Source organism: Gossypium hirsutum, chromosome A11 (assembly GCF_007990345.1).
Source record: "Gossypium hirsutum isolate 1008001.06 chromosome A11, Gossypium_hirsutum_v2.1, whole genome shotgun sequence".
Lineage (NCBI taxonomy): Eukaryota > Viridiplantae > Streptophyta > Magnoliopsida > Malvales > Malvaceae > Gossypium > Gossypium hirsutum.
In genome coordinates, this window is record NC_053434.1 from 60,883,004 (window position 1) to 60,907,921 (window position 24,918).

Sequence of the window (24,918 nt, forward strand, 5' to 3'; positions counted from 1 at the left end):
GCCACCTGGCTGACTACACGTACGGGCCACTACCCATGCTGTCAGTGACGTGGCACCACCAAGCATGAGGACCTTTCCCCTATAAATACCTTAAGGCACGATGATAACAAGATCTTTTTCTCTTTTAAGCTACCCTATGCAATAGACCTTAGCACTCAATCTCCTTTTCCTCTCCTTAATTCATTTCTCCTCATTCCTCTTCAATTACCTCGACTATCCACTTGTCACAAGTGAACCGGCCCCTTGTCACCACTACCATCTCCTCCCTCTCTTTCTTTTGTTGAACACTTGTACCTTCAAAGATCATTCCATATATTTCAAAATCTTTAACATTGTTAAAAGCATAAAGTTATCGAATCAATATAATCGTTGCAAAATAAAATGTCCCTAAAGGCTACAGATACTTCTTGATAGGTAAAAATGGCATTGAGTAAGCTTTTGAATTTTGATGATGAGAAAAGCTTAACCCAAATTGCAAAAATAAAAAGAAGGTTTGATTTGGTTAGTTTTAGAGTTAGAGTTGTACCAAGGATTTAAGAGTTGGAGTTTTAAAGCAAGATAAAGATCTAAGAGTTTCACTAATTTTTTTTAAGAGTAAGAGTTCTACTTTAGTATATTAAAAAATAAGAAACCAATAAGTGATTTGAAGAAGTGGAAGTAGACTTTTTTCCCAACTATTTGGATCAAGTTTGAATCCAAGAGTCATCATTGTTGGTAAGGCCTAACCTAAAAATCACCCTCAACCTGAACAAGGTATTTACAATTTACACACCCTAATAGGAGTAAACCACTGCCAACTCACACACCACAAACAAGAATGCTCATGTGAATCAAATCCACAATGTGAGTTTTTGGGGTAAACACTCAGTGATGTAATGCCCAAGGTTGAGGTTCGATTTATAATTTAGCCTTTGAATTATATTAGTTTTCTTATTTTGGTATCTAATCTTTTTTGGGGTCAATTTTAATATTTAAACAATTACTTTATCCAAGTGTACTCAAAAAGCTCAATGCCACCAATAAAAACATGACATGTGATAAATAATGTCATCTATTCTAGTATTTTGGGGGGTTTATCGAAATAAAATAACAGTTTTAAATACTACAGTGACAAAAAATTGAAGGACTAAAATGGAAAAACAGGTATAGTTGAAAGCTAAATCTTGAATAAAATCAAATATTTATAATAGTGAAAGAGATGCAAAACCACATCAAAAATGAGAAATGGTTTATGGGCTTCCCTTGATTTTGTTTCATTTGATTTTATGGTTTAAATATTATTACCATGAATTATGATAAGGGGCGGGTGCTAACAGTTTATATACCGAAGATGATTAATTTCTGTTGACCGTGAATTTATTACTTTATTTTGTTCGTTTCTAAATATTGTCAACGTTCACTTAATGGGCAAAAAAGTAGTAGACAATTACATTAATTGAAACGTATTTATCTTCTCTTCTGAAAACAGGTAATAAAAATCCAGACAAAACGAAACTTAAACAAGAAAAACAACAGTTTTCGAATAAATGAAAAGAACAAAATTTTTGCTTGCGGCAATAAGCAGACGTTGTACAGAATAATCAAACAGCTTTTTGCTTTTTGGATTTATGGGTATAATCCAAACCTTTTCCCTCTCCTTTCACCCCATCTTTGCCGACTCTCTTCGGTGCCTGACACCAAACAATAGGAATGATGTTAAGATTAAATCACTAAACGTAGGCAATGCACAGAATTCTCAGATAAACATAAAACCGGTTACCTCAGCAGAAAAGCTCTTGAGAGGATCCCTGCTTTTTCTGAATCTTTTCTTGGCTCCCTGGCGACGACTGAATTTGTTATCTCCCATCGCGGCTCTAGTAAGCTTGACCATTTTGCTGGCATCACGTGTCTTTTGGTCTAATAGATAGTCGGGCACATCACGAAGATGAGGTGCAGGAGGTTCCTTGCTCAGTACCTTGTCATGTTTCAATAAATCTGGTACAGTACAAGTTCATATTCCGACATCAGGATTCAGGATTTTACAAGTGCATTAGAAATAAATGAAAGCATTAGCCTACTACGTTCATTACCTAGATCTCTCGGATTTACTTCAAAATGAGACTTCAACCTAAACAAACAGAAGCACGCAACTCAGAAAACGCAAGATTAAACTCTGCAACAAGGCTAAATTACAGGTTGACCTTTGATGTCTTTGACCATCAGTAATTACTCACTTTTCAGAGTTGAGAATTTCATTCCTTAAATCCTGAGCTCGTGATTCTCTAACAGCAACTCTTGTCACACTCCTTGCCACATCCTGCAAGATTCCCCCTCTCAAAATAAGCAACATGCACTTAATCTATAAACCACGAAACAACTTGCTATATAATGAAGCTATCCACCCCAATTTTATAAAAGAAACCATGAATGATACATTGGACACTTAAGGAACCAAATAATATCACCTCAGCTCTGTATCGTAAAGACTCCACCGCATCCTTGGTCAACAGTGAAAATGGCATGATAGTATTTGTGCAAATGTCGTCTTCACCCAAGAAGGATTTAATTTCTTCAAAAATTTCCATCTCATCTGGTGAAACCTGTTAACGACGAAGGAATAATTGGCAAGAGCTATGAATAACAAGTTGAAATAAAATGTATTATGCAACAATCATAAACGTCATCCAGCACGTCCAGCTCACCATTATCAGATGCATCTAGCCTAAATACAGACAATATTAGCATTCTCTAATCAATGCCTGAGTGACATGACACCAAAAATTAAACTGTTTCCATGCCAAAATAAAAGATGTTGAAAATGGTAAAACAGAGTGCAGAGTGAATTCATATAAAATGCACCAGGATTAATAAGTCATTCAGCAAAAATAGCAGCCCCTACAGAAGTTATTTATAATTTAGTCAGGAAACTCACAAGGGAAACAGAAGCACCAGCACTATATGCTCTTCCAGTTCGTCCAATACGATGTACATATCCTGAAGCACTTGAAGGCATATCAAAATTTATAACCTGCTCAAGAAGGAATGTGGAAATAACAGTAAAATCAAAGTTCGGAAAAGAAAAAGAAAAAGGAAAAGAAAAGAAAAGAAGACAAACTCCACCTTGCGTGCAAAGGCCAGTAACTATAGTACAAAGCAAAATATGAAGATAAAAAAACTATCCTAAAACAGTAACAATTAACCATAAAACAACTGTTTAAAGCTTAAAATATTTTCTTTAAAAAAAGTGGGCTTACGGTGTAGACATTTTTGAAGTCAATTCCCCTCACAACACCAAACTCAGAGTCAATTTTTGGCTTAGCACCTTTTCTGGACTTCCTTGAGTCCATGTCTTTGTCCCTATTAACTTGTTCCTTCTCTTTTGTTTGGCTGTCATCAGTTGCAATCAAATAATCAAAAAGCCCAGCATTGAATTCCTGATAAAAGAGAGAAAAAACACAGGTCATAAGCAACTAAACTTACTATTGTTAGTAGATACAGCCAGGCAAACAATCACAACAGAGGTTGCAAATGGTATCATCAAAATTTTCATTTTTCAACTCTAGCATAACACAAATAAAAATACATATAAAATCAACTTTTTAAATCTAAATAAAGTTAATTGAAACAGGACTATTTAGTATACCTCCAGGATATGTAGACGAGAGTTCTGAGGCAACTCAGCATTCAATATAGCAGACCTGATTCCAAACTGCCACAGTAAACGTCATGAGAAATAGGTATACTGAATTAATGACTACAGGACAGGTTTTCTCATTTAGGAAGAACAGCAAAAATTAAAAAGTGCTCGAGCATCAGTAGCTAAACTTGACACAAATATTATAAAGTCAAAATAATGTACTTAAAAATAGAATAATTATGTCATACACATAGAAATCTCCATGAGATGCGTAAAAACTTAAAAAAACTAGGACTAATCTAAGATAGAGGTTTGATGCAACACACTTAGGGTATGCTTGGTTCAATGGAAAAGTGAAAGGATGAAAGAAGAGAGTGGAAAAGGGAAAAGGGAAAAGAAAATAAGTTTTGAGTGTGCTTGGTAAGAAAGAGAAGTGAGAGAAAAGAAAATAAGAAAGACGAATATTTCCATCTAGTGTATAAAAAAAGTCATTCCAAATTGGAATGATAAGAGAGAAAATGAAAGAGATAAGAGTGCATATTTACAAGATTATGCATTTTTTTTTTAAAATTATTATTTTCTTTCCTCCTATTTTTCAACCTTACCAAGCAAAGTATGGAAAGAAAATGACTTTTTCTTTTCATTTTTCTATCTTTCCTACCAAGTACACTAATTCGGAAGAAAAAATATAGTTCATTTCTGTTTTCTCCTCTAATTTTTCATCTTTCTAATTTTTTTCACCCTACCAAGCAAAACCTTAGTCTTGACATTCAGCAAGAATGATATAAATCTACATTGCTCATTTGACATACTTTAAAACTATGCAAGTTGGCAATTACTTTCAATTTTATGATAGACACATAAATGGAAAGCATGCAAGAATTAAGCTAATTATTGAATAGTTAAGTTTAAGATGACAAAAAGAATACCTTTTCAAAGAATAGTTTCAATCTGAAACCAGCCCCAATAGTGTTAGTAAAAATCAAAACCTTCTTCAATACCAACTCTAACTTTAGGAGAGCAAGAACATAAAGTAACTTATCACTCGCACTGCACGAAATCTGAAAAACATAGGATAAAGGGGTAAAGGATCAGGAAGTATTTTGCTTGAACTACAAATAACTTTTGCAATCCATTAAAGAACAGGGAAGAATAATTTAGGTAAACCACTGTTCCAAATTTAGAGAAAAACCAACTAACTAAATGGAATAGCCTTAACAGTTTCCTAATAGTGGTTATAGGTTCATACCCAGAACTGCTGAACATTTTTTGAGATAACCTCATCCTTAACATCTACTTCTGACAGCGTCAAAACGAATGGATTGTGCAAAATCAGCTTTTTTAGTTGGTCAACATCAGGGCTGCCAAATACCAAATGCAAAAATAGATTGATCAGCAGGTATTGCCAATCTTAATGGAAAAAGAAAATTAGGAAATTTAAAATGCAGGTTTACATCGTATACATGCAGTGGCTGACAATCATTTAATCATCAAAACAAAATACAATTAGAAGGATGGATCTGATGAAATAAATCAATGGGCTCTAAAGAACAGTGAAAACGATTAACACAAACATTATAACCTGGTTTACAAAGAATACAAAGCTTACACAAATAACACACCTTGAGGTAGCAGACATTAGAAGGCATTGACAACTTCTAGGAATGGCAGGAGTAAGAGCTTTAAGATCATCTCCAAAGCCAAATTGCAACAAAAGATCAGCCTGTAAAAACAAATATCCATCAATGACCTCCTTGCATGTTTCATTAATAGAAAGTGCAAAGAAACAGCAAATGCAATATAGGTTACAGATTTACTCGACATATACTAACTACGTTAGAAAAGAGCAAGCATTTAAGGTATACAGTTCCATTCCTGATAACAGTATGACATGTTTGAAGTGTGGCTTGCAAATCATATGAGTACATACTTGCTCAAATCATAACTTCACTTATGATAAACATAGCTGCATGAACAGAACTAACTTTAGAAAGTCGCTCTACATTTTACTCAAACCCTTACCTCATCAAGGACTAGAATTTCGAGTGATTCACTGATAGAAGCAAGCTGAAGTAATCCAGCAGCCAAGCAATCCCTTATGCACTTTGGCGTGGTTACCAAAATATCGGGAGGCCCTGCCAATGCAGCTTGCTGCAAGTTTAACAATATAAGGAAAAAAAAATTAGTAAAGGTGATTCAGTGCTAAAGCATAAGAATGATACATCTATAATCAAACCAACCAAATCAGAAGCTGGCATTCCACCGGTTAACTGCACAATTTTCAATTGAACTCTACATAGTTCAACCAATGATAGGGCCTCTTTGTAGACCTGAAAACCAATTATACACGAGAATACCTAAAAGTTAATCAAATTATAATACCCAAACTACTACCTACTTGTTATTCACGAAACATAAATTGAAAATTTCCAATTCTACTACAAAAAGCTATTTCCTTTTCAAATGCATTTAACTAACCAAAGGAGTTTAAAAAATATATATCATGCCTGTTGACATAATTCACGCGAGGGCACGAGGATGAAACCGCCTGGAGCAAGCCGGGATTTTGAACCGGAATCCGATGGAAACAGCTTCTGAAGTAACGGAAGAAGATATGCAAAGGTTTTGCCAGTGCCTGTTCTAGCTTGAGCTACCACGTCTTTGCCTTGCTAATAACACGAGTTCGCCGTACCGAAAGCAATTAAACATCTATCAACGAAAAATAACTAAAATTAAGCAACTATTTGAACATGATATGAACTTACTAGAATGAGAGGGATTGCAACACGTTGAATCGGAAAAGGCTTGCCAACGTCTTTCTTGATAAGAGCTCGGAGTAATCGATGGTCGAGGCCCAAGTCTTCGAAGCTTTTCTCTTCTTCTTCATCTTCTACTTCCTCTTCCTTGCGCTCTACTTGTTTCTTTTCTTCCTCCTGGCTAGGTTTGGGGTCTTGCGGAGGCTTCTGCTTGTTCTTTTTAGCCATTTTTTTAAGGGAGGTTTTAGCTTCGACAACGAGAAATTAGGGTTTTGGAGAAAAAGCGGGAAGAGAGAGATATTAGAGGTATTGAGGTTTTAGAAGTGGATGGTAAATTGGTGATGATTTGTGAAGGTGGGTCAAAAGTGGAGCGGGTTATGAAATCAGGATCCACCTCATACAAACACCCGAACACAATAAATTTATAAATAAGATGGATTAATTTATATAAATTTTAAATTTTTCCACCAAATATCTTACAAACCAAAGCAAAACAAAAAACTAAACGGGGAGAGAAGAACGAGAGAACAGAAAATAATTAAAATGAAAACCAACAAAACATCATCTTCTCCATCTAGCAAAGCTTCAGGCACTGTGTGTGTCAAACAAACCCAAAAAAATAAACGGCAAAAATCTTCCAAAGCTGACAATGAATCATCCGGAAAAAAAAATAGTTGAGATGGGCCACCGTATATCTGTATTTCTCAACTCCATCAATAATTAGAAAATGGGATATGGAGGTCGACTACTCCGATGATCAGAATTGGCCACTTCCAAAGCTTTTAAAGGCGCATCTTCCACTCAGAACGAATCTCCTTCAGTTCGCATACCCTTAATAGCAATTGCATGCGCTGCTCCGTTCCCTTCTCTCACAATAAACTGGAATCGGCAAAAATAGAATTTCCTCCAAACTTTGCATCCTTCTTTCATGTACAAGTTTATTTCGAGAGAACCAGAGCGCCCAAATTGTAACGGCAATTACCCATTTTTCTGTTCCTATCAGAATTCTCCAATAGCTAACTCAACCACTCATTAAAATTTAAATTTTCCATTAAACTCGGCCACTGGACGTCTAACTTGGACCAAACTTGCGCAGCAAATAAACAATCTCGAATAGCATGAAACAATCCCAAACAGCATGAGTAGAAGATTTACACTATTGGTAACAACGCGGACAACTGTTATCAGAAATCAACCTCCTAAAAATGTAAGTTCTGAAAAGAAGGCACATAGTTTTGCACAAATTTCCAAATTGAAATGTGAATTTTTGAAGGACACTCTAAACTTCATATCTGCTTAAACATTTTTTGCTCATTGATGCTCACATTAGAGTTCTCCAGTAACATTTTATAATCACTCTTCACAGAATAGATACCAGAATTCTAGCTAAACCAAACTACTTTATCAGATTGATCAGTAGTAGGAATAGGTAAACTCATAATCTAGTCAGCTTCTTCTACCAAAAATGTTGAATAAATAATATCTCTATTCCAACGATTAGGTTCCTTCAGAATTAAATTAGCCACTCAATCCAAACCTGCCACCCTTTTAATAGAAATAAAGCGTTGATCTTTCCCCGGCAACCAATAGTCTTTCCATATTGACACTGATGTTCCAGACCCGATTCTCCACTTCAAACCAGAACCTAACAGGCCTTTCGCACACCAGATACTTTTCCAAACAAATGATGGATTCACTCCTAAAGAGGCTTCCAAAAAATTAGCTCCCTTATAGTACTTTGCCTTAAGCAAACGCGCAAGTAAAGAACTCGGGTTTTCCATAAGCCACCAACCCTACTTAGCAAGAAGTGCGATATTGAACTTGGCCAAATCTCAGAACCCCATCCCACCCTCCTCTTTTGGTACAGACAGTTCCTTCCACGAACACCAATGAAGCCCTTTTTTTTCCTGCTTTCTTTTGCCACCAAAATCGAGCCATGACCGTTTCCAAATCTCTACAAACGACTGACGGTAACAAAAAACAATTCATAGCATACAGTGGAATAGCCTGGAGCACAGCTCTGATAAGCACCTCCCGCCCTCCTATAGAAAGTAATCTCGAGGTCCAACTTGAGACTCTTTTAATTAGCGTTTCTTTAAGTTCCTTAAAAGCTCTCTATTTGTTATGCCCCACCATTGAAGAGAGACCAAGGTATTTATCCATATTTAGATTCCGATTAACCCCCCAAACCCTACAAACCTCCTCTTTGTTAAACTGATCGACATTGGAACTGAAAAAGATCCCTGACTTGTCGAAGTTGACTTCTTGGCCAGAACAGTTGGCATAAACCTCTAAAATATCTTTGATAACCATTGCTTCATTGACAGACGCATTCCAAAAGTAAGGCTATCATCTGTAAAAAATAAATGGGTGATTCATGGTGCTTGCCTACTAACCCGAAAGCCATTAAGAACTCCCCTTGTAGTAGCCATTCTAAGAAAAGTCGACAAGCCTTCACCACATATAAGGAATAAATAAGGACTAATAGGGTCCCCTTAGTGAATGCCTCGAGACGGGAAATATGAATCCCCCACCTCCCCATTCATAACCACAAAATACGAGACCGATGTCACACAAATTTTAACTTTCTCAATCCACCTATCCGAAAACCCATCCTTCGAAGCATAACATGCATAAAATTCCATTTAATCCGATTATAAGTTTTACTCGTATCAAGTTTTAAAACAAATGACCCCTTTCTCCCTATTTGTTTTCTCTTCATAGAATGTAAAGTTTCATATGCAGCTATGATATTATCCGTAATGAGTCTTCACGGGACAAAAGCACTTTGTGCTTCATCAATATACAAATGGAGAATCTTTTGAAACCTATTCACCAGCATCTTTGAAATAATTTTATATAAAATATTACAAAGACTAGTAGGTCTAAATTGAGTCATGCACCAAGGAGAACTGACATTGGGAATTAAAACAAGTCTTATGTTGTTAATTTCATCCATATTATGCAAACCCTACAACGTCTCAATAAAGAAATCAACCACATCTTTGCCCATGATATGCCAAAACCTTTGGTAGAAAATCACCCCTATCCCATCTTCGCTAAAAGCTTTTAGCAGGCTCATGGCTTTAAAATCCGAACACACCTCTTCATATGTAAAATTCTTCTCAAGGTCCACGTTCATCTGCTGAGAAATACATGGCTTCAACACCTTCCAAAATTAAGCTTGGACCTCCAACACTTTTCGCTATAAAAAGAGAAGTAGAATAATCAGTGGACGGCCGTAATAAAGCAGCATAGCTCGCATGGGTATTACCCTCGCCATCCACTAACTCTTTCACATTATTCCTCCTATGTCGATTCGTTGCCGATTGGTGGAAAAAATGGGTATTCCTATCCCTATTTTTCAGCCAATTCACTCTATCTCTCTGTTCCTAATAAAGCTCCTCCCTATCTGCCTCCATATTAACCTACAGCTTGGTCTCTACAATTTCCACCAAAATCTCATCCGTAGGGACTTCTTCATTTAGTTGAAGCAACTATTTTTCCAACTATTTTTTCGTGATAGACTTCTTTTTTTTAATTCCTCTGAACCATTCCTCAAGGCCCATACCCATAGCCTTTATCTTATTTGAAACAGTCCTCACACTCTCAGCCCAAATTCTTCACATCCCCAATTTACTCAAGTCCTCCAGCAACCACGGAGCTTCAAATCTAAACTGCCACTGCTTCGAATGTTGATTCCTAAAATTTGAATTAAACAACAGAGGGCAACGGTCTAAAAATGCATGAGACAGATGACTTAATTTAAAATTAGAAAATAAATCCCATCAAGGATGATTTGCAATACCTCTATCAAGGCATTCCCGAATATTATTAATTCTTGTGCATCATTTTTTCCAAGTAAACCACTGACCATTGAAACCAATATCAGTGAGAGAACAGTCATTCATAACTTCCCAAAATCTACACATTTGTCTTTCTCTCCTTGGTCGCCCCCCTTTCTTCTCAAATGAATATACAATTTCATTGAAATCTCCAATAACAACCCAAAGAATCTGTGGGGAATCATTCAAAGTACGTAGCAAATTCTAAGATGTTTCTCGCAAATTTTCCTCTGGTGCTCCGTAAAACCCCGTACATTTCTAAGTTTTCCCCTTTGAGTCCTCATCAATCATAACATCAATGTGCCTACTTGAAAAAGAGTGAAGGAGATTTTGCAATCATTATTCCAGCCTAACGATAAACCCCCACTTCTACCATTTAAATCGACATCAATTCCATTAAAAAAGCCGCACTTATGTCTGACCTTCTCCATCTAATAACCTTGAAGTTTTGTCTCAATTAAAAGCACCACCGTGGGACTTATATCTCTCAGCCTATGCCGGAGACGATTGACAGTTCGGGGCCTCCCCAAGCCTCGAACATTCTAGATTAGGAGCTTCATTGCTCCCGGCTGGCCTGTTTAGTAAGGCCTGCCGATCTTGACTTATTGTGTACTTGCAAAGAAGTAACAAGAGTTTCATTCGAATCAGAATCAGAAACTCATGAAAAAATATGGTGAATTCAGGGTCTTTTGAGTCCATCACTGTGCATTATTGGACTATTAACTTCTTCATAGGCTACCATCTCCTCATCAAACTCGTCATTGCTTTGGATCATAGCCCCAAGTTTTATTGGGCCTATATTAACAATAGCCTTTCCTTTGTCTTTCACAGAAGCAGAAATAGAATCTTTTTGACTAATCCCCCAATTAACGCCTTTAATTATTAGATTTGATGTTAGAATCTCCACTTTCCTTCTTTCCCCTATTGATCTTGTGTTACCAAAATTAGAAAAATTGTCTCCTTCGTCTTCCACAAGCCATTTACTCTTTCATGACTGGTTCTTCCTTGATTGAGCGCGTAAAGGAATATCCCACTTAAAAACCTGTTCTGACTGTGGCTGGATAACTCTCAACGGACAAAAACTCTCTTCATGTCCTAATTTATCACATAAAAAAAATAAAGTCAGCTTTTCATACTTAAAACGAACATAAACGGATTCTCCATTTTTAAGCGCAATCCTCTTTTTTTCTTTTGAGAGGCTTCCTAACATCCACTTTCACCCTGACTCTCATAAAGCGCTTATATCTCAATTGAACAGCAGCAGAATCATACTCAATGAATTCCTATGAAATTTCCCAGCTGATGAGCCACAGCATCTGTCATAAAGCCAAGAGGGAGATCATGTATTAATATCCAAAAATCCACCCAATGCAACTTAACACTTAAAGGATCCTCGCCTTGTTTCAATCAATTAAGAATTAGTAGATGAGAATTGAAATTCCATGGCCTGTTCTTTATTACTCGCTCTACATCCACTTCATAATAAAAATGAAATAAGTCTCTTTCCCTCCTAGATCAGAGATTGAAACACTCCCTATTGGATGCCAAACACTTGCCAACGTCAAACGCATTGCTTGAAAATGAACAACACTAGAAGTAAGAAATACTCCCACTAAACAATTCACATAAGAGATCTCTTGATTTATCTCCTCCCTCTCCAATTGAATAATTTCGTCTTCTTCATCATCCAAAGAAAGCCCCGCAATTAAAAATAACTTTTGGAAAATAAAAATATATAAAAATTAAAAATAATAAAAAAATTGTTTTCATTTTTTCCATTAAAAATGTTATATGTAAAAGTGAAAAATGATGAAAATAAGTATTTTTAATTATAAAGAAATTGGCCTTAGTTTAAATTCATATAAACCTAAAAAAATTATTTTTTAATAGTTTGTCAAATATTAAATTTGCTGTCTCGATTCGAATTAATAAAAATCAAAATATTTTATTTTATTTCTCATGTTTCTATTAAAAAAAAGTTACCAAACATGTTTTTATTAATAAAATTTTATTTTTATTTCTAAAAAAAAAGTCAACTTTTGAAATCTTGTAAATTAACAAAGGAAATTGCATTAACTAAATTTCAACTTTTATAATTAAGAAGCCAAATAGAGGACTTAATTACTGTTTTAAAAGTGGATGTTAAAATGATAAATAAATCATTTAATTTTAATTAAACATTTTAAATTTAGGATAAATATAAAAATTATACACAAATTTTGATTCAATATGTTATATCATATATAAATTTAGATTTTGTTTGATTTTAAATATAAAATTTTGATTTGATTGCATAATTTTATATTGATATATTACATATACAAATAATTATATTAACTCAATATGAAAATAAATGTATGTATGCATTTATTTAAATGTGCACAATTCAATTAAAATCAAAGTTTTATATATACATATGAACCACAATTCAAACTTCATATATATAATTACTCTAAATCAAAATTCATGTAATAAATTACACATTGAACCTATAAATTTGATATTTATCTCTCTTTTTTAACTCTAATGAAAATAAAATTTGAATCCATCTCAAAATTTCCACTTACCAATTCTTTTTTTAATTTTTTTAAATTAAGGTGTTTGGTAAACAAAGTTTTGGGTATTTTTTAGTTGATTTAGGCATAAATGGAGGATTGGGTAGTCAAATCCTCTAATTGTAATATTTGGTGATAGAGGTTTATAAATGTTTGTTGAGCTAAAACCTCCAAAACAAAAAACGCAAGGATAGACAACTTTTTTCACAACTGATTATGAATAAGATATGTGCAACGATATATCAACCATACTTACTAAAAAGTTATTCCATTTGCCACATGCTCCAAAACCTAATAAGGGTGTCAATATGTCAATAACCTCCATTCTTCCATTTTCACTTTTAGCTTCAAAGTCCAAAATAAATCTTAAAAAAAAAAACCATCTATCGTGAATCTACAATAATCTAACTATGAAAATTCATTTGCAAGATGATTTCATCCGGTAAGATTAGTTATTTCTATCATTTTAAATTGTTGTACTTTTTCTCTGGCCTTTATTTGTCGAATTTTTTTGCCCTTGTAAATCGATGACATCACTACTAGTTTGTTGGCACTAGACAATAATGTCATGTTTCTTAAATATTTGTTTTTATCTATTTTTTGAATATTTATATACTTTTAATTTACTTTCAAGTTACTTGCGTAAAATGATTTCTTATGTAACTTTATATTAATTGAAATATGCTACTTGACAAATTTATTCAGAAAGTGATATAATTATCACCAATTTACATGCTAAGAACATGACACAATTATCACTAAGAATATAGTTTACAATAATATCGGTACACTATTAATATTTATCAATTTCCATAAAGTTATTAAGAAATTTGTTTATTTAAAATTTCAAAAGTATTTACTAATTAATTCCTATAATGGGTGTTTTAATTCTTTGGTAATTGTGTTTTATTTTAATAATAAATATTTAAGAATAAAATATTGCATGCATTTATTTGTCATTTTACAGATATCAACTAAGTTTTAGTCAAACACTTTTAGATAAATAATTAATAAAATCAATTAATCAAATCAATTAATAAAATAAATTAATTAAACAAATCATTGCAATCAATAATCGACCAATAAATTTATTAATAAATGATGGAGGATTTTAAATAAAGATGTCACCTTAGACACAAAAGACAAGTGGATTTTAGGTGAGAAAAGTAGATAAATGAATTGTTGGAGTAAAAATCAAATGAAGAAGCAAAGATGAGATAAAGAAATGAATGAATAAAACAACCCTAAATTTTCATTAGAATTCACCTGAGCATGTTATTCAGGGTCACTGTAAAATGGTTTCGGATCACTTTTCCAAAATTTAAAAATTAAAATGTTAATCATCAAGGTCAATAATAAAACGCAATAAATGTATGGTTTCTCCTTTTTGTTGCGCCCATAGATTTTAGACTTCAACATTGAATTCCATTTCCCAAAATTAAGCAGAAACCAGCAGGGGAAGTGTCTACCAAGTAGCAAAAAACCAGTGTTAAGATTGGATCCACTTTAAATCTTATAATTACTTCATATTTACTCACAAATTTATACATTCTTGAAAATAAATGCTATAGAGAATCCTAAAATCGTTAAACACAAAAAAGATCATAAAAACCCAGAAAAGGCAACTCCTTTAGGAAATTAAAGATTAAACCCAAGCCTCACTTAAAAATTGAGAAGAAAGAAAAGGATTTAATTAAAAGCATACCTGGAATTTTCAGTCTCCCCCCCCCAATTTTAGATCAGTAATTAATCTTAGATTCAAGCTTTTAATAATCAGGCATAGGGTGACTCATCTTCCCTTCTTCGGCAGCCATCTTTTCATCTCTAATCTTCAACCAGATACAAACTCCTGTAAAACTAAGCACCAAACTAGCAAGCCCACTTCCTAACCCGATCCCAACAATGGCCAAAACTGACAACCCTTTGCTTTTCATGGGTGGTAAAGGGTATCCATAAAGATCCTTATTGCCTTCAAAAGAAGTGACATTGAAACTCGGCTGGTTCCCACTTCTGTTCCCTAAAGAGGCTGGTATTGGCCCCGAAAGCTTGTTGTAAGAAACATCAAAAGCTGACAACCGTGATAGAAAGCCTAATTGTTGAGGAATCTGACCGGTGAGTAAATTGTCGTGAAGATCAATGACGTTTAAATAAGCACATAAGGTAATCTGCGGAGGGATCACGCCTTCGAGTTGGTTCGATGAAAGGTTCAGCACTGCCAGGTTGAGTAAATACTGCAATTCTTGGGGGATGGGGCCTGAGATGGAATTTGAAGACAAGTCAAGTGACTGAAGATTAGTGCAGTTGGAAAGGAAAGGTGAGATAGAGCCTTGGAGAGAGAGGTTTGTAAGGGAAAGCTTGTAGATTCGACCATTGTTGCAAGTGGCACCAGGGAGATAAGAAGTGAAACCGTTGCAAGGGTTAGCGAAGTTGGGTTTGGTCCAGTTTTGCAGGTTCTTCAAAGGGTCTTTCAAAGTTTGGCTAACGTGGGTTAAACAAGCCTCGTCGTTTGGATCTGGTGAAGCCAATGGAAGAGCGGCGGAGGTTAGCAGGAAGAGAATAATTAGCATATCCATGGAACAAAACCCCAAAAACTTGGTCAGCAGATGCAAGGAAATGTAAAGTGGAAAAAAGACAGGTCAATCCTCCTTGGGTTGCAGTGGTACAAGGTAGCAACAAAGGAGACAGAGGGAAAGAGACCGAATACTGTTGGATGAAATTGAGGCCAAAGCGAGAGAGAGACAAGAGAAGGTGGGGGCTGAGAGCTGCACAACTGAGGGCTTAGGATAGTGACAAAACGGATTAGAAAGGGGAAAAAGGTGAAAGAAAGGGAATAGAAGTAGAGGATTTGGTCATTTAACTTTTGTTGGGAGATGGGTCATGGGAGGGGCAATTGTGATTGTCTTGTAGTTGTGTCGTGGAAGGATTGATTGAAACTTAGAAACGTTGAATTGAAGGAATATTAGTCCATGACAAACAATGATGGAACTAGAAGCTTTTAGCCTATGTGTTCCACCATTAATGCTATATTTTCTTTTCCTTATGATGGGAAACTGTGACCCATCAGATGTTGAATCAACTGTAATAAATTTTCAGCTTACTAATTATATCATATAAACGGAGTAAGAGAATTAAGGGTGAAGTATCATCTCTTCCAAATGGAAGACTTACATATTTTATTTATTTGTTTGCTTGCTTTTCCATTTGCCATTTACTCCCTTTTGGTCAATTCTCATTTTTCATGTTTTAATTTGATTGAAATCTATGTACTATTTCTTTTTCTTTAATATAAAATTAATAATTTCAATTTCTCCAAAATTATAATTTTTTTTTACTATTGATTATATTAATTATCTTATTATCGATTAATGGTTTTGTTAATACTTTTTATTTATTTCTTTACTAATATTAAATTCTTTGATTGTTCAGTTACATAATTTATTGAAACTACTTTTGCCTTTAAAGAATACCTTACAATATTAAATGCAAGTTTTGACCCCAAAAAATAAAAAGGGAAGAAGCATTAGATTCAGACATCACTTAGTGACTAATGTCACTCACACATTCATTTCTAACCATTTTCAAATTAATTCATTAAAAATATTGTAGGGACTCAGTAGATGGTTAGAAAACCTAGTGAGATGCGACAATTCAATTAAAATAAAGGCTGGAACCCAGGGTAGGGGGAAGGAGTGTGGGGTTTGGTTGGCTGAAGTGAATGCCTATAAGCCATCACATTTTTTGGGGTTCCATTCCATTCTTGCATTCTCTCAAAAATGGGGTTTTTCCTTACCATGAAAATGAAATATCCCCCAATCACCCTTCCTTTTTCTTCTGCTTTTTCTGCTGTAAATTGAGGCCTCAACTCAAAGCCTTAGGGATGCATCCCAGCTCCTATGAGTCGCAATCTTTAGGCAAATAATAATAATAATAATATCCAACTGAAAGTAATTTGACTGAAAGATTATTTGGATAAGCCTCTCGTTTACTTTTCAACTACACTGAGTTATTTTTCAGCAGACGTCCAGTACATAGGCTGTACCTTCAATAGAGATCAAAATTTTCATTTTACCCTTTAATTTATTATTTATACTATTATTTAATTTTCTACTACAAAAAATACGAAAAATATCTTTTTGTAATTAAAAAATTATATTATTTGAATATACTTTAATCTTTTCATATTAACAAAAGCTAATCAAAAAATTGCATACAGTAAGATTTAAACTCAATTGGTAAAATTTTAAATGTACCACTCAACTAATGTTTCATTTTAATGTATTTTATAATTTTTTTTTATTTTAATATACATAATTTATTATCTCCAACAGTTGTATTAATAATGTTATTATTAAGTTAGTATCACAAGTCAATTCAATGCTAACTTACCATTGATGACAACATGATGATAAATACTTGTAGTGTATTTAGTATTGTTAATCTGATATATTTATGTATTTAAATTTTATTTTACTCACAATTTAATCTTTTTTTTTAATTTTGAAATTGTACATGTAACACCCCATACCCGACCCAGTTGCCAAGTTCGAGTTACAATGTGTCATATTCGTTGCCAGAGCAACAACAATCAAATCACGGTTCAATTTATAACATAAACATCTCAATATAAGTTAAAGAGGTATATAAATTTATTCTTATTTATTTTTAGGTCTTATATGAGCTTACGAAAGCTCAATACTAACCCGAGATCGAAATAGGACCAAATTATAATGTTTACAAAATTTCAAGCCGATGTTATGACGTTAAGAGCTTTCTCATCTCAACGCAACATACTGTCTAGGTCTTATCTCAACGACCCATGCTCGATGTCGCGTCGTGGCATGGTGGCCTGATCTCGTTGCGATAACCACCGTTCGACGTCGCGACGTGACATACTGTTTTCAAATGGATAAGTTTTGGCACCTGTTTGTAAACACTTAAAACCTTTCAAATTTACTTACATATAAAATTTTCCACCAAATCTATACACCTAGTGAGTTCATTTATGTCTAAAGTACCAATTATAGATACATGCTAACATCCATTTCAATAATTTCATTTGAATACACAATCAATTCATTTAAGTCATTCATTTAACTAGTTGGAACTCATAAACATATGTATATCAACACAAAACCAATTAGGCTATTATCGTACCACAAAACTTGCCTAATTGTAGGTTATGACATTTCGAATTCCATGTATTTAGCATATAATCAAATCAAAATACTAATTTTGACTCAACATAGGTACATGTCGTATAACCAACAAAAGAAACTATACAAACATTGTTGAGTTTGGATCTTTGTTTGGATGCTGAAGTTGATGCTCGATACCTCGTCACAAACCTAACTTGCGCATGGAAAACAAAATCGTACGCTAAGCAATAAAGCTCAGTGACATTTTCATTATTCAAATCAATTTAATACAAATTTCAAATCAAAAGCATACAATCAATTTCCAATTCAATACCAACTAATTCACATACAACTCATGTCATTCTTCAATACATATAACACTATACATATGCTACAAGATACATTGTTTATGCCAAAAGAACCAACTAAACATACTACCTCAATTAACAACTAATTAACATATCTTACCAATGTACTTAATAGTCATATTATTTTTCACTCTATTACATTCAATCAAGTTCGTATATCATTCTTGAATTGAAATCAAATCTACCATCATCATTCTGTATTAGCCCTCAGGCTCGTTCAACCAATTTGCATGATCTTTCACATGCTATCGATTATTATATATTGCAAATGTGTACTTGTAATATAATTTCATAATGTCGATATCATTTTCAAATGTCAATTAACTATTTTGCAATTTATATTTCCTATAAATATGACTCGGACTCAAACAAACACATCAATTTGGCACCCGATGCCTCATCGAAACATCCAAAGTAGATAGATTGTGCCTAGCGTTCATCGGTATAATCGAAATAAAAGTTGTGCTTTGCACTCATTGAAACTTCTGAAGGAAAATGTGCTCAACGCTCATCGACATATAACTAAAGTAACTTGTACTCAATTTATCCTATGACATGCCAACTATATCCGACTCTACTCAAATAGTTAATAGGATAATTAATTATTCAATTCATTATATAACACAATTTACATTTCATCATCTCCAATTTAGAATCCAAATAATCAATTTATCACATAACATAATATATTCCAGCCAAATTCAAAGTCAATTTCATAGTTTCACCAAATTACACTATCTTTCATTTTATTCAATTTAGTTATTTATTCTGATAACCAATCTTAATTCTAACAATTCAATTCAAATAATTAATTTCATCTTACCTCAATACAATATTATGCAAAATAGTATAAATATGCAACAATTTAGTGATTCAAATCATAGAAATACAAACAGAAGATTTAAGTTGCTCGTCGTCGGCTATTGCCTTTCCTTTCCCTTTCGATGATCATGCGCTGTCTTTAGCTACGAATAATAATCCTACAATACACAATATCAAATTCCAACTCAAATCACAATCAATAAGAAAGTCACACATGTTATACAATTTATTCAATTTAGTCCCTAAACCTGGGACAAACATAAACTTTCGATTTAGACCTTCGGATTAAAATCTGATTTTACATATATTCATTAGAGACCTTTTATTTTCTATTCTTACCAAAATTTCATGATAGTTTTACATTTTATTCAAATTGATCTCTAATGTATGAAACTTGCAATTAGACTTTACAATTAAGTCATTTTTCTTAAACCAAGCTTAATTTCTATCAATTTAACACCTAAATCATTCAATTATCAACAATGGAAACTTTTTAAAACTTTAATAGTTTCAAAAATTGATACATGAGCTAGCTAAATCAAGCTCCTATGACCTCAAATCTATAAAAATTACAATCAAAAGATTTAATTGCATTACCTAATTGTTGGCCGATTGTTTTAAGCTCCTACAATGGAGTTTTCTTCTTCAAGTATGCACAACCAGTGGAAGAAGAAGATGAATTCATCTTTCTTTCCACTAACTTTGGCTTTTATAGTTTAGTTAGTTTAATTTAATCCTAATTAATTAGTTTAAATCATGGTTTAACTTACTTCAATTATAATTAACTAATGCTAATGCTAATTACCATCATCATCCACTATCCACTATCAAAAATTAGTTTATTTACTATTTTGGACCTTTGGTTAATTGCAATTTAGATCCCTAAACTTTTAGCCAATTAAAAATTTATAGCAATTGCATTTTTATAATTTAGTCAATGGGACTCAATTAAACACAATTTCGACTACATTACTTAACCAAATTTCAATTTATTTATATTTTAACTCCTTAAATATCATAATTTAATATTTATGGACTCGGTTTACAGAAACAGGATCTTGAATCCGTATTTTCTAACACCAATAAAAACCAGGTTGTTATAACACATATTTTATGTGTTATATGATTAGTTAACTTCAAACCACACGTTTCATTATTTATTATATGTTATTTGTAAACACATATATATGTTCTAAATCTGTGGTTTCCGCATGCATATGCATGTGATAGGATATCTAATATATTTTAATGTATAATGGATTTAATTATTATTTAATATTTTCTAAATATAATATATTGTTTTTATACATTTAATTTTTAATATAAATGTGTTTTCAATTATAATTTAACTAAATAAATAAAAATAGAAATTTATTTCATGTTTTATTATCAATTTAAATAATTATTTAATATTTATTATATATACATATATCTCAATTTAATCTCTTTAATTCCTATTTTCAATTTTGACTTATAAATAAAAATAAAAATTTATTTCATATTTTATTATCAATTTAAATAATTATTTAATAATTTATTATATATACATATATCTCAATTTAATCTTTTTAATTCCTATTTTCAATTTTGACTTCACCAGCCCACCATTACAATAATTAATTTAACCGTTATTATTATTTGAGTAAACTACTAAAATAGTCACTTTTGTTTCTCTCCGATATTTTAGTCACTTATATTTGAAATGTTATGTTTTAATCACTTACGTTATAGTCACATTTTAGTCACTGAGTGTTAATTGCCATTAAAGGTGTAACAGTAAGTTGACGTGGCATATTAAATCATCATTTCAAACAAAAATTTTAGGTTAAATTATACAATTAGTCCCTATATTTTTTTCATTTTGATCAAGATAATTTTTTTCTTTTACTTTAAAAGAAACGGAGAAGGGAGGAAAATAAAGGGAGAAGTAGAAGAGAATGAAAATTAAAGAAAAAAAGGGAAATTTAAAAGAACATAAAAGAAAAAAAATTGCTTAAAACGAAAAAATATGGGGATCAATTGTATAATTTAATTTAAAATTTTTATTTGAAATGATGATTTAACGTGCCAAATAAGCTTACCATTACACCGTTAATAACAATTAACGGATCAGTGACTAAAATATCACAACACGTTAACGTAAGTGACTAAAACGTAAAATTTTAAACATAAATAACTAAAATGTAATCTGAAAAAAATAAAAATAATTATTTTAATAATTTACTTATATTATTTTTAATTTTATCGAATTTAATCTTACCACTCGTTCAAATAAAGATTTAATCAGGAGGCGCTCTCTTTCATGCGTCCTTCATCTCAACTCTTTGTAAATTCGGCCCATCCAAAGAATATCTTTCCCTCTCTTCGTGGATTGTAAAAGCTCTTCAACCCTAGCTTTGTGGGTGTAATATTAAAAACAAAGACAAATACACCTTGGATCAATTTGAGAGATAAGTAAAGAGGAAGTGGCCCCTACTTGGATGTTACCTAACATTTTCTTTGACCTTCATCACCTCAAAAAAGGGGTACTTGGTTTTAAAATACCATTATATTTCGACATTATCTTTTTGTACTTGTGTCGATGCAATATTTGGTTGGTAAGCACTATTTTTTAGAGGTTAGTATTTAATACAATAGTAATGTATTTTTTTATTTCATAAATATTATTTAAAAATCGTTTTATATTTTTTAATATTTTATTATATATTTATAGAACATTTATTAATTTCTTTAATCTGAAAATTTTATTCACAACGTACCAAAATTTTTTTTATTAATTAAGTTTGGATCTTTGCCAACAAATCAATCCAAAATATAATCTTTGAAAAGACGCCATTAGATTATTGGTCTAATTAGAAATTTTATGCGAGTACAGTCTTAGCAAGTTATCAAGGGAATAATTAATTGAATAAAGAAAAGTAATAATTAAAAAAAAAACTAAATCTTGCCTTAATATATTTGATACTTTTAAGATAGAAAAAGGCATAATTATCATTAATAAATAAATAAATTTAATCTCAATCCCGTAAGTGGTTTCGGTACACGAATTAATAAATAATGATGTGGGGTTGGTTCGCTAAAAAGTCTATTTTTAAAGTTAATGAGAGAATTAGATTTTTTTTCCCCAAAAAATTAGCTAAATAGGTTGATTGTGGAGAGAGAAACAAAAAACGCATCTAGCAAGACGCATTTTTAGTTGAGGAGGTAAAAAAGGGCGTCGCGCTTTCAGCCTCTTTACTGCCATCTCAGCTAGACACGTTTTCGTCTAACGATAACTTTTCTCAATGGTCAAAAAATTAACTGCCTAAATTTTTTTTTTCTAACGACTAGTTTATTTGCTATATAAACCCAACTCATTTTCTTTCTTTTGCATTCAAATCTTATTCTTCAATTCTGTTAACTATTTAGTTCTTGATTTTTCATTCAATTTCTCTCAAATTCTTGTTGTTTTAATTTATATATTGTAATTTATTTGATTTTATTTAATTTTTATAATTTTAAAAATGTCAATGTTGCTTATTCTCTTAGATAAAAAAAAACATATTTTTGGCGTTCAAGTGTAAATGGTAAGAAAATATTATTAAAATTTTTAATTTTAATTAATTCAATTATTAAATTGTTAACATTATTAATTTTATAAATTCTTTATATTTATATAATCAAACCAAAGATCAGATTATGGAGATGTATATACACAATTTAAGTGTGAGGGCACCACATGCTATTGAACAATGTAACGGCCCAATTTTGGGCCCAGTTGGAACAGTGGTTTCGGGACCATTAATCCGAGGGCGGAGAAATTATTTTTTTATATTATTTTATGTGTTGTGGCATGATTATATGAGAGTGTGAAAATTTTGGTGAATTAATTTTAGCGATTTCATGCTTAATTGTGAAAAAGGACTAAATCGCATAAAGTGAAAAAGTCTTAATTTGATAGCTAAGGGTGTTAAATTGCCATGTATCATGAATTGAGGGTCTTTAAAGGGCAATTAGACCCTTTATAGAAGCTTGACCAACCATAAGCCAAAGAAAATAAAATAGTCAAAGTGTTAGGTATTTGATGACCTAATATGTGATAAAATAATACCCTAAAGCCTAGCCTTCATCTTTTTCATTTATCCTTTCTTCTTGACCGAAAATATCAGCCATAGGAGGGTTTTGGAAGCTTGAAAAATTTCAGCCACTTAATCTCCCTACAAGTAAGTGGTTTTGATGACTTTTCTTGATAATTTTTGTGTTTTTGGAACCCTTGTACCATGAGCTTCCAAATGAGGGGACTATTTTGCAAAATGGTTGAAAGTATAGGGTTTTACCATGAGTGTGTTCATGTTGTTTTCTGAAATTTTATGGAAGAAAATGAGTTATGGTGGTGTAAAAAACAACTTTTGTGAAGTAGTTTTCATGGAAACCTTAGCTAGGGACCATTTTACATAAGTTGAAAATTAGATGATAAATGTGATGAATAATGGAAATTTTCGGTTTCTATAAGAGTAAAAAGGGTTCGGTTAGACTTAAGATATGAAGAAGTTCGATAAAAATCAATTTTTAGACCTAGGGGTAAATGGTCATTTTGCAAAAATCTAGGGGCAAAATAGTCATTTTGCCTAATTTTAAAAATTTTGAGTACCTAGATTAATAAAATGATTAAATGTGTGAATTTTCATCATTATAGATCAAGAATTACAAAATCCAGGCATAGATTGGGGAAAAGCAAAGTAAGTGGACTAAGCCGAACTAGTCGCCTACATTTTGTAATTCGAGGTAAGTTGTATGTAAATAATACAAATAATTTGTTATTATATGTGTTTGTATTGATATAACATAAATTTCTTGTTTGTGGAAATGATTATCTATGATGAATATTAAGATAGGAGGACTCTCATTTGAACCTTAGGAAATAAATCAGATATTCATACCATGATATTCGGGTTATTTGTGCGCTAGTGTAAGATATGTTTGGGACATGCATCGGCCACATTATGAGAACCAGTGTAAGACCATGTCTGGGACATGGCATTGGCATTGAGACGAGAGCTAGTGTAAGACATGTCTGGGACATGCATCGGCCTCGAAATATAAGCAAGTGTAAGATATGTCTGGGACATGCATGACTACGAGATGTGCCAGTGTAAGACCATGTCTGGGACATGGCATCAGCACGGATATGTGAAAGCTAGTATAAGACCATGTTTGGGACATGGCATCGGCACGAATATGTGAAAGCTAGTGTAAGACCATGTCTGGGACATGGGGTCGGCCTCGATTTCGATAGTCATTGTAAGACCATGTCTGAGACATGGCATCGAATTGATGGATGAGCCAGTGTAAGACCTTGTCTGGGATATGGTATCGGCATTATACCCTATGTTTGAGGCTTAGTGAATATCCGATAGCTTTTCAAATGGTTCAATGGTGAGAGTTATAGTTTAAGTTAAACGAGAAAAGTATAACCACGTTGTAAGTGGTAGAGGTACCTATTTGAAATGTATGAGACGTGAGCTCAATATATATACTATGTGAATTGTATTGGTTAATGACAAGTAAGTTGTGCTTATGTCTACTTTTGTACTATAAGCATGATGATGAATGGTAAAGTTACTGTCATATTTATTAGCATGCAACTTACTAAGCTTTATGCTTACTCCCTCTCTTTTCCATTTTCTTATAGTACCGCCTAACTAGCTCGAGGATCAATAGACATCGGTGGCATCAATCACACTATCAGTTGAAGCACTCGGTATAATTAGATTTATCATTTTGAATATGGCATGTATAGGAACTTAGACTTTTGAGTTTTGTGTCATTGTTAATTGGCCAA

At 32.7% G+C, this 24,918-nt stretch overlaps 2 protein-coding genes and 1 long non-coding RNA gene across 3 annotated transcripts; 1 reads left to right on the forward strand and 2 right to left on the reverse strand.

Moving 5' to 3' along the window:
• Positions 1 to 1,431: 1,431 nt before the first annotated feature.
• On the reverse strand, positions 1,432 to 9,878 carry LOC107899164 (DEAD-box ATP-dependent RNA helicase 16). Its single transcript, XM_016824795.2, has 15 exons — positions 6,382 to 9,878; positions 6,124 to 6,285; positions 5,857 to 5,946; positions 5,639 to 5,767; positions 5,239 to 5,339; positions 4,866 to 4,977; positions 4,546 to 4,677; positions 3,623 to 3,688; positions 3,234 to 3,413; positions 2,912 to 3,007; positions 2,445 to 2,579; positions 2,214 to 2,296; positions 2,070 to 2,107; positions 1,760 to 1,974; positions 1,432 to 1,670 (listed from the first exon to the last, which is right to left on the reverse strand). The coding sequence occupies exons 1-15, from the start codon at positions 6,598 to 6,600 to the stop codon at positions 1,581 to 1,583; spliced, it is 1,848 nt and encodes a 615-aa protein (XP_016680284.1). The 5' UTR covers positions 6,601 to 9,878; the 3' UTR covers positions 1,432 to 1,580.
• A 4,124-nt stretch (positions 9,879 to 14,002) lies between these two features.
• On the reverse strand, positions 14,003 to 15,692 carry LOC107899152 (receptor-like protein 44). Its single transcript, XM_041081826.1, has 2 exons — positions 14,478 to 15,692; positions 14,003 to 14,237 (listed from the first exon to the last, which is right to left on the reverse strand). Exon 1 carries the CDS (start codon positions 15,343 to 15,345, stop codon positions 14,539 to 14,541), a length of 807 nt encoding a protein of 268 aa, XP_040937760.1. The 5' UTR covers positions 15,346 to 15,692; the 3' UTR covers positions 14,003 to 14,237; positions 14,478 to 14,538.
• A 7,548-nt stretch (positions 15,693 to 23,240) lies between these two features.
• On the forward strand, positions 23,241 to 24,918 carry LOC121209905 (uncharacterized). The gene is made up of 3 exons (XR_005905085.1): positions 23,241 to 23,299; positions 23,773 to 23,861; positions 24,769 to 24,918. It is a non-coding gene; the product is annotated as an uncharacterized lncRNA (long non-coding RNA).

Coding starts and splice junctions, on each gene's coding strand:
- LOC107899164 (XM_016824795.2), bottom strand. CDS start 6,600: ATGGCTAAAAAGAACAAGCAGAAGCCTCCGCAAGACCCCAAACCTAGC. Junction 5,768..5,856: donor GAATGCCAGCTTCTGATTTG/GTTGGTTTGATT, acceptor TTAAACTTGCAG/CAAGCTGCATTGGCAGGGCC. Junction 4,678..4,865: donor AAAATGTTCAGCAGTTCTGG/GTATGAACCTAT, acceptor TATGTTTTTCAG/ATTTCGTGCAGTGCGAGTGA.
- LOC107899152 (XM_041081826.1), bottom strand. CDS start 15,345: ATGGATATGCTAATTATTCTCTTCCTGCTAACCTCCGCCGCTCTTCCA.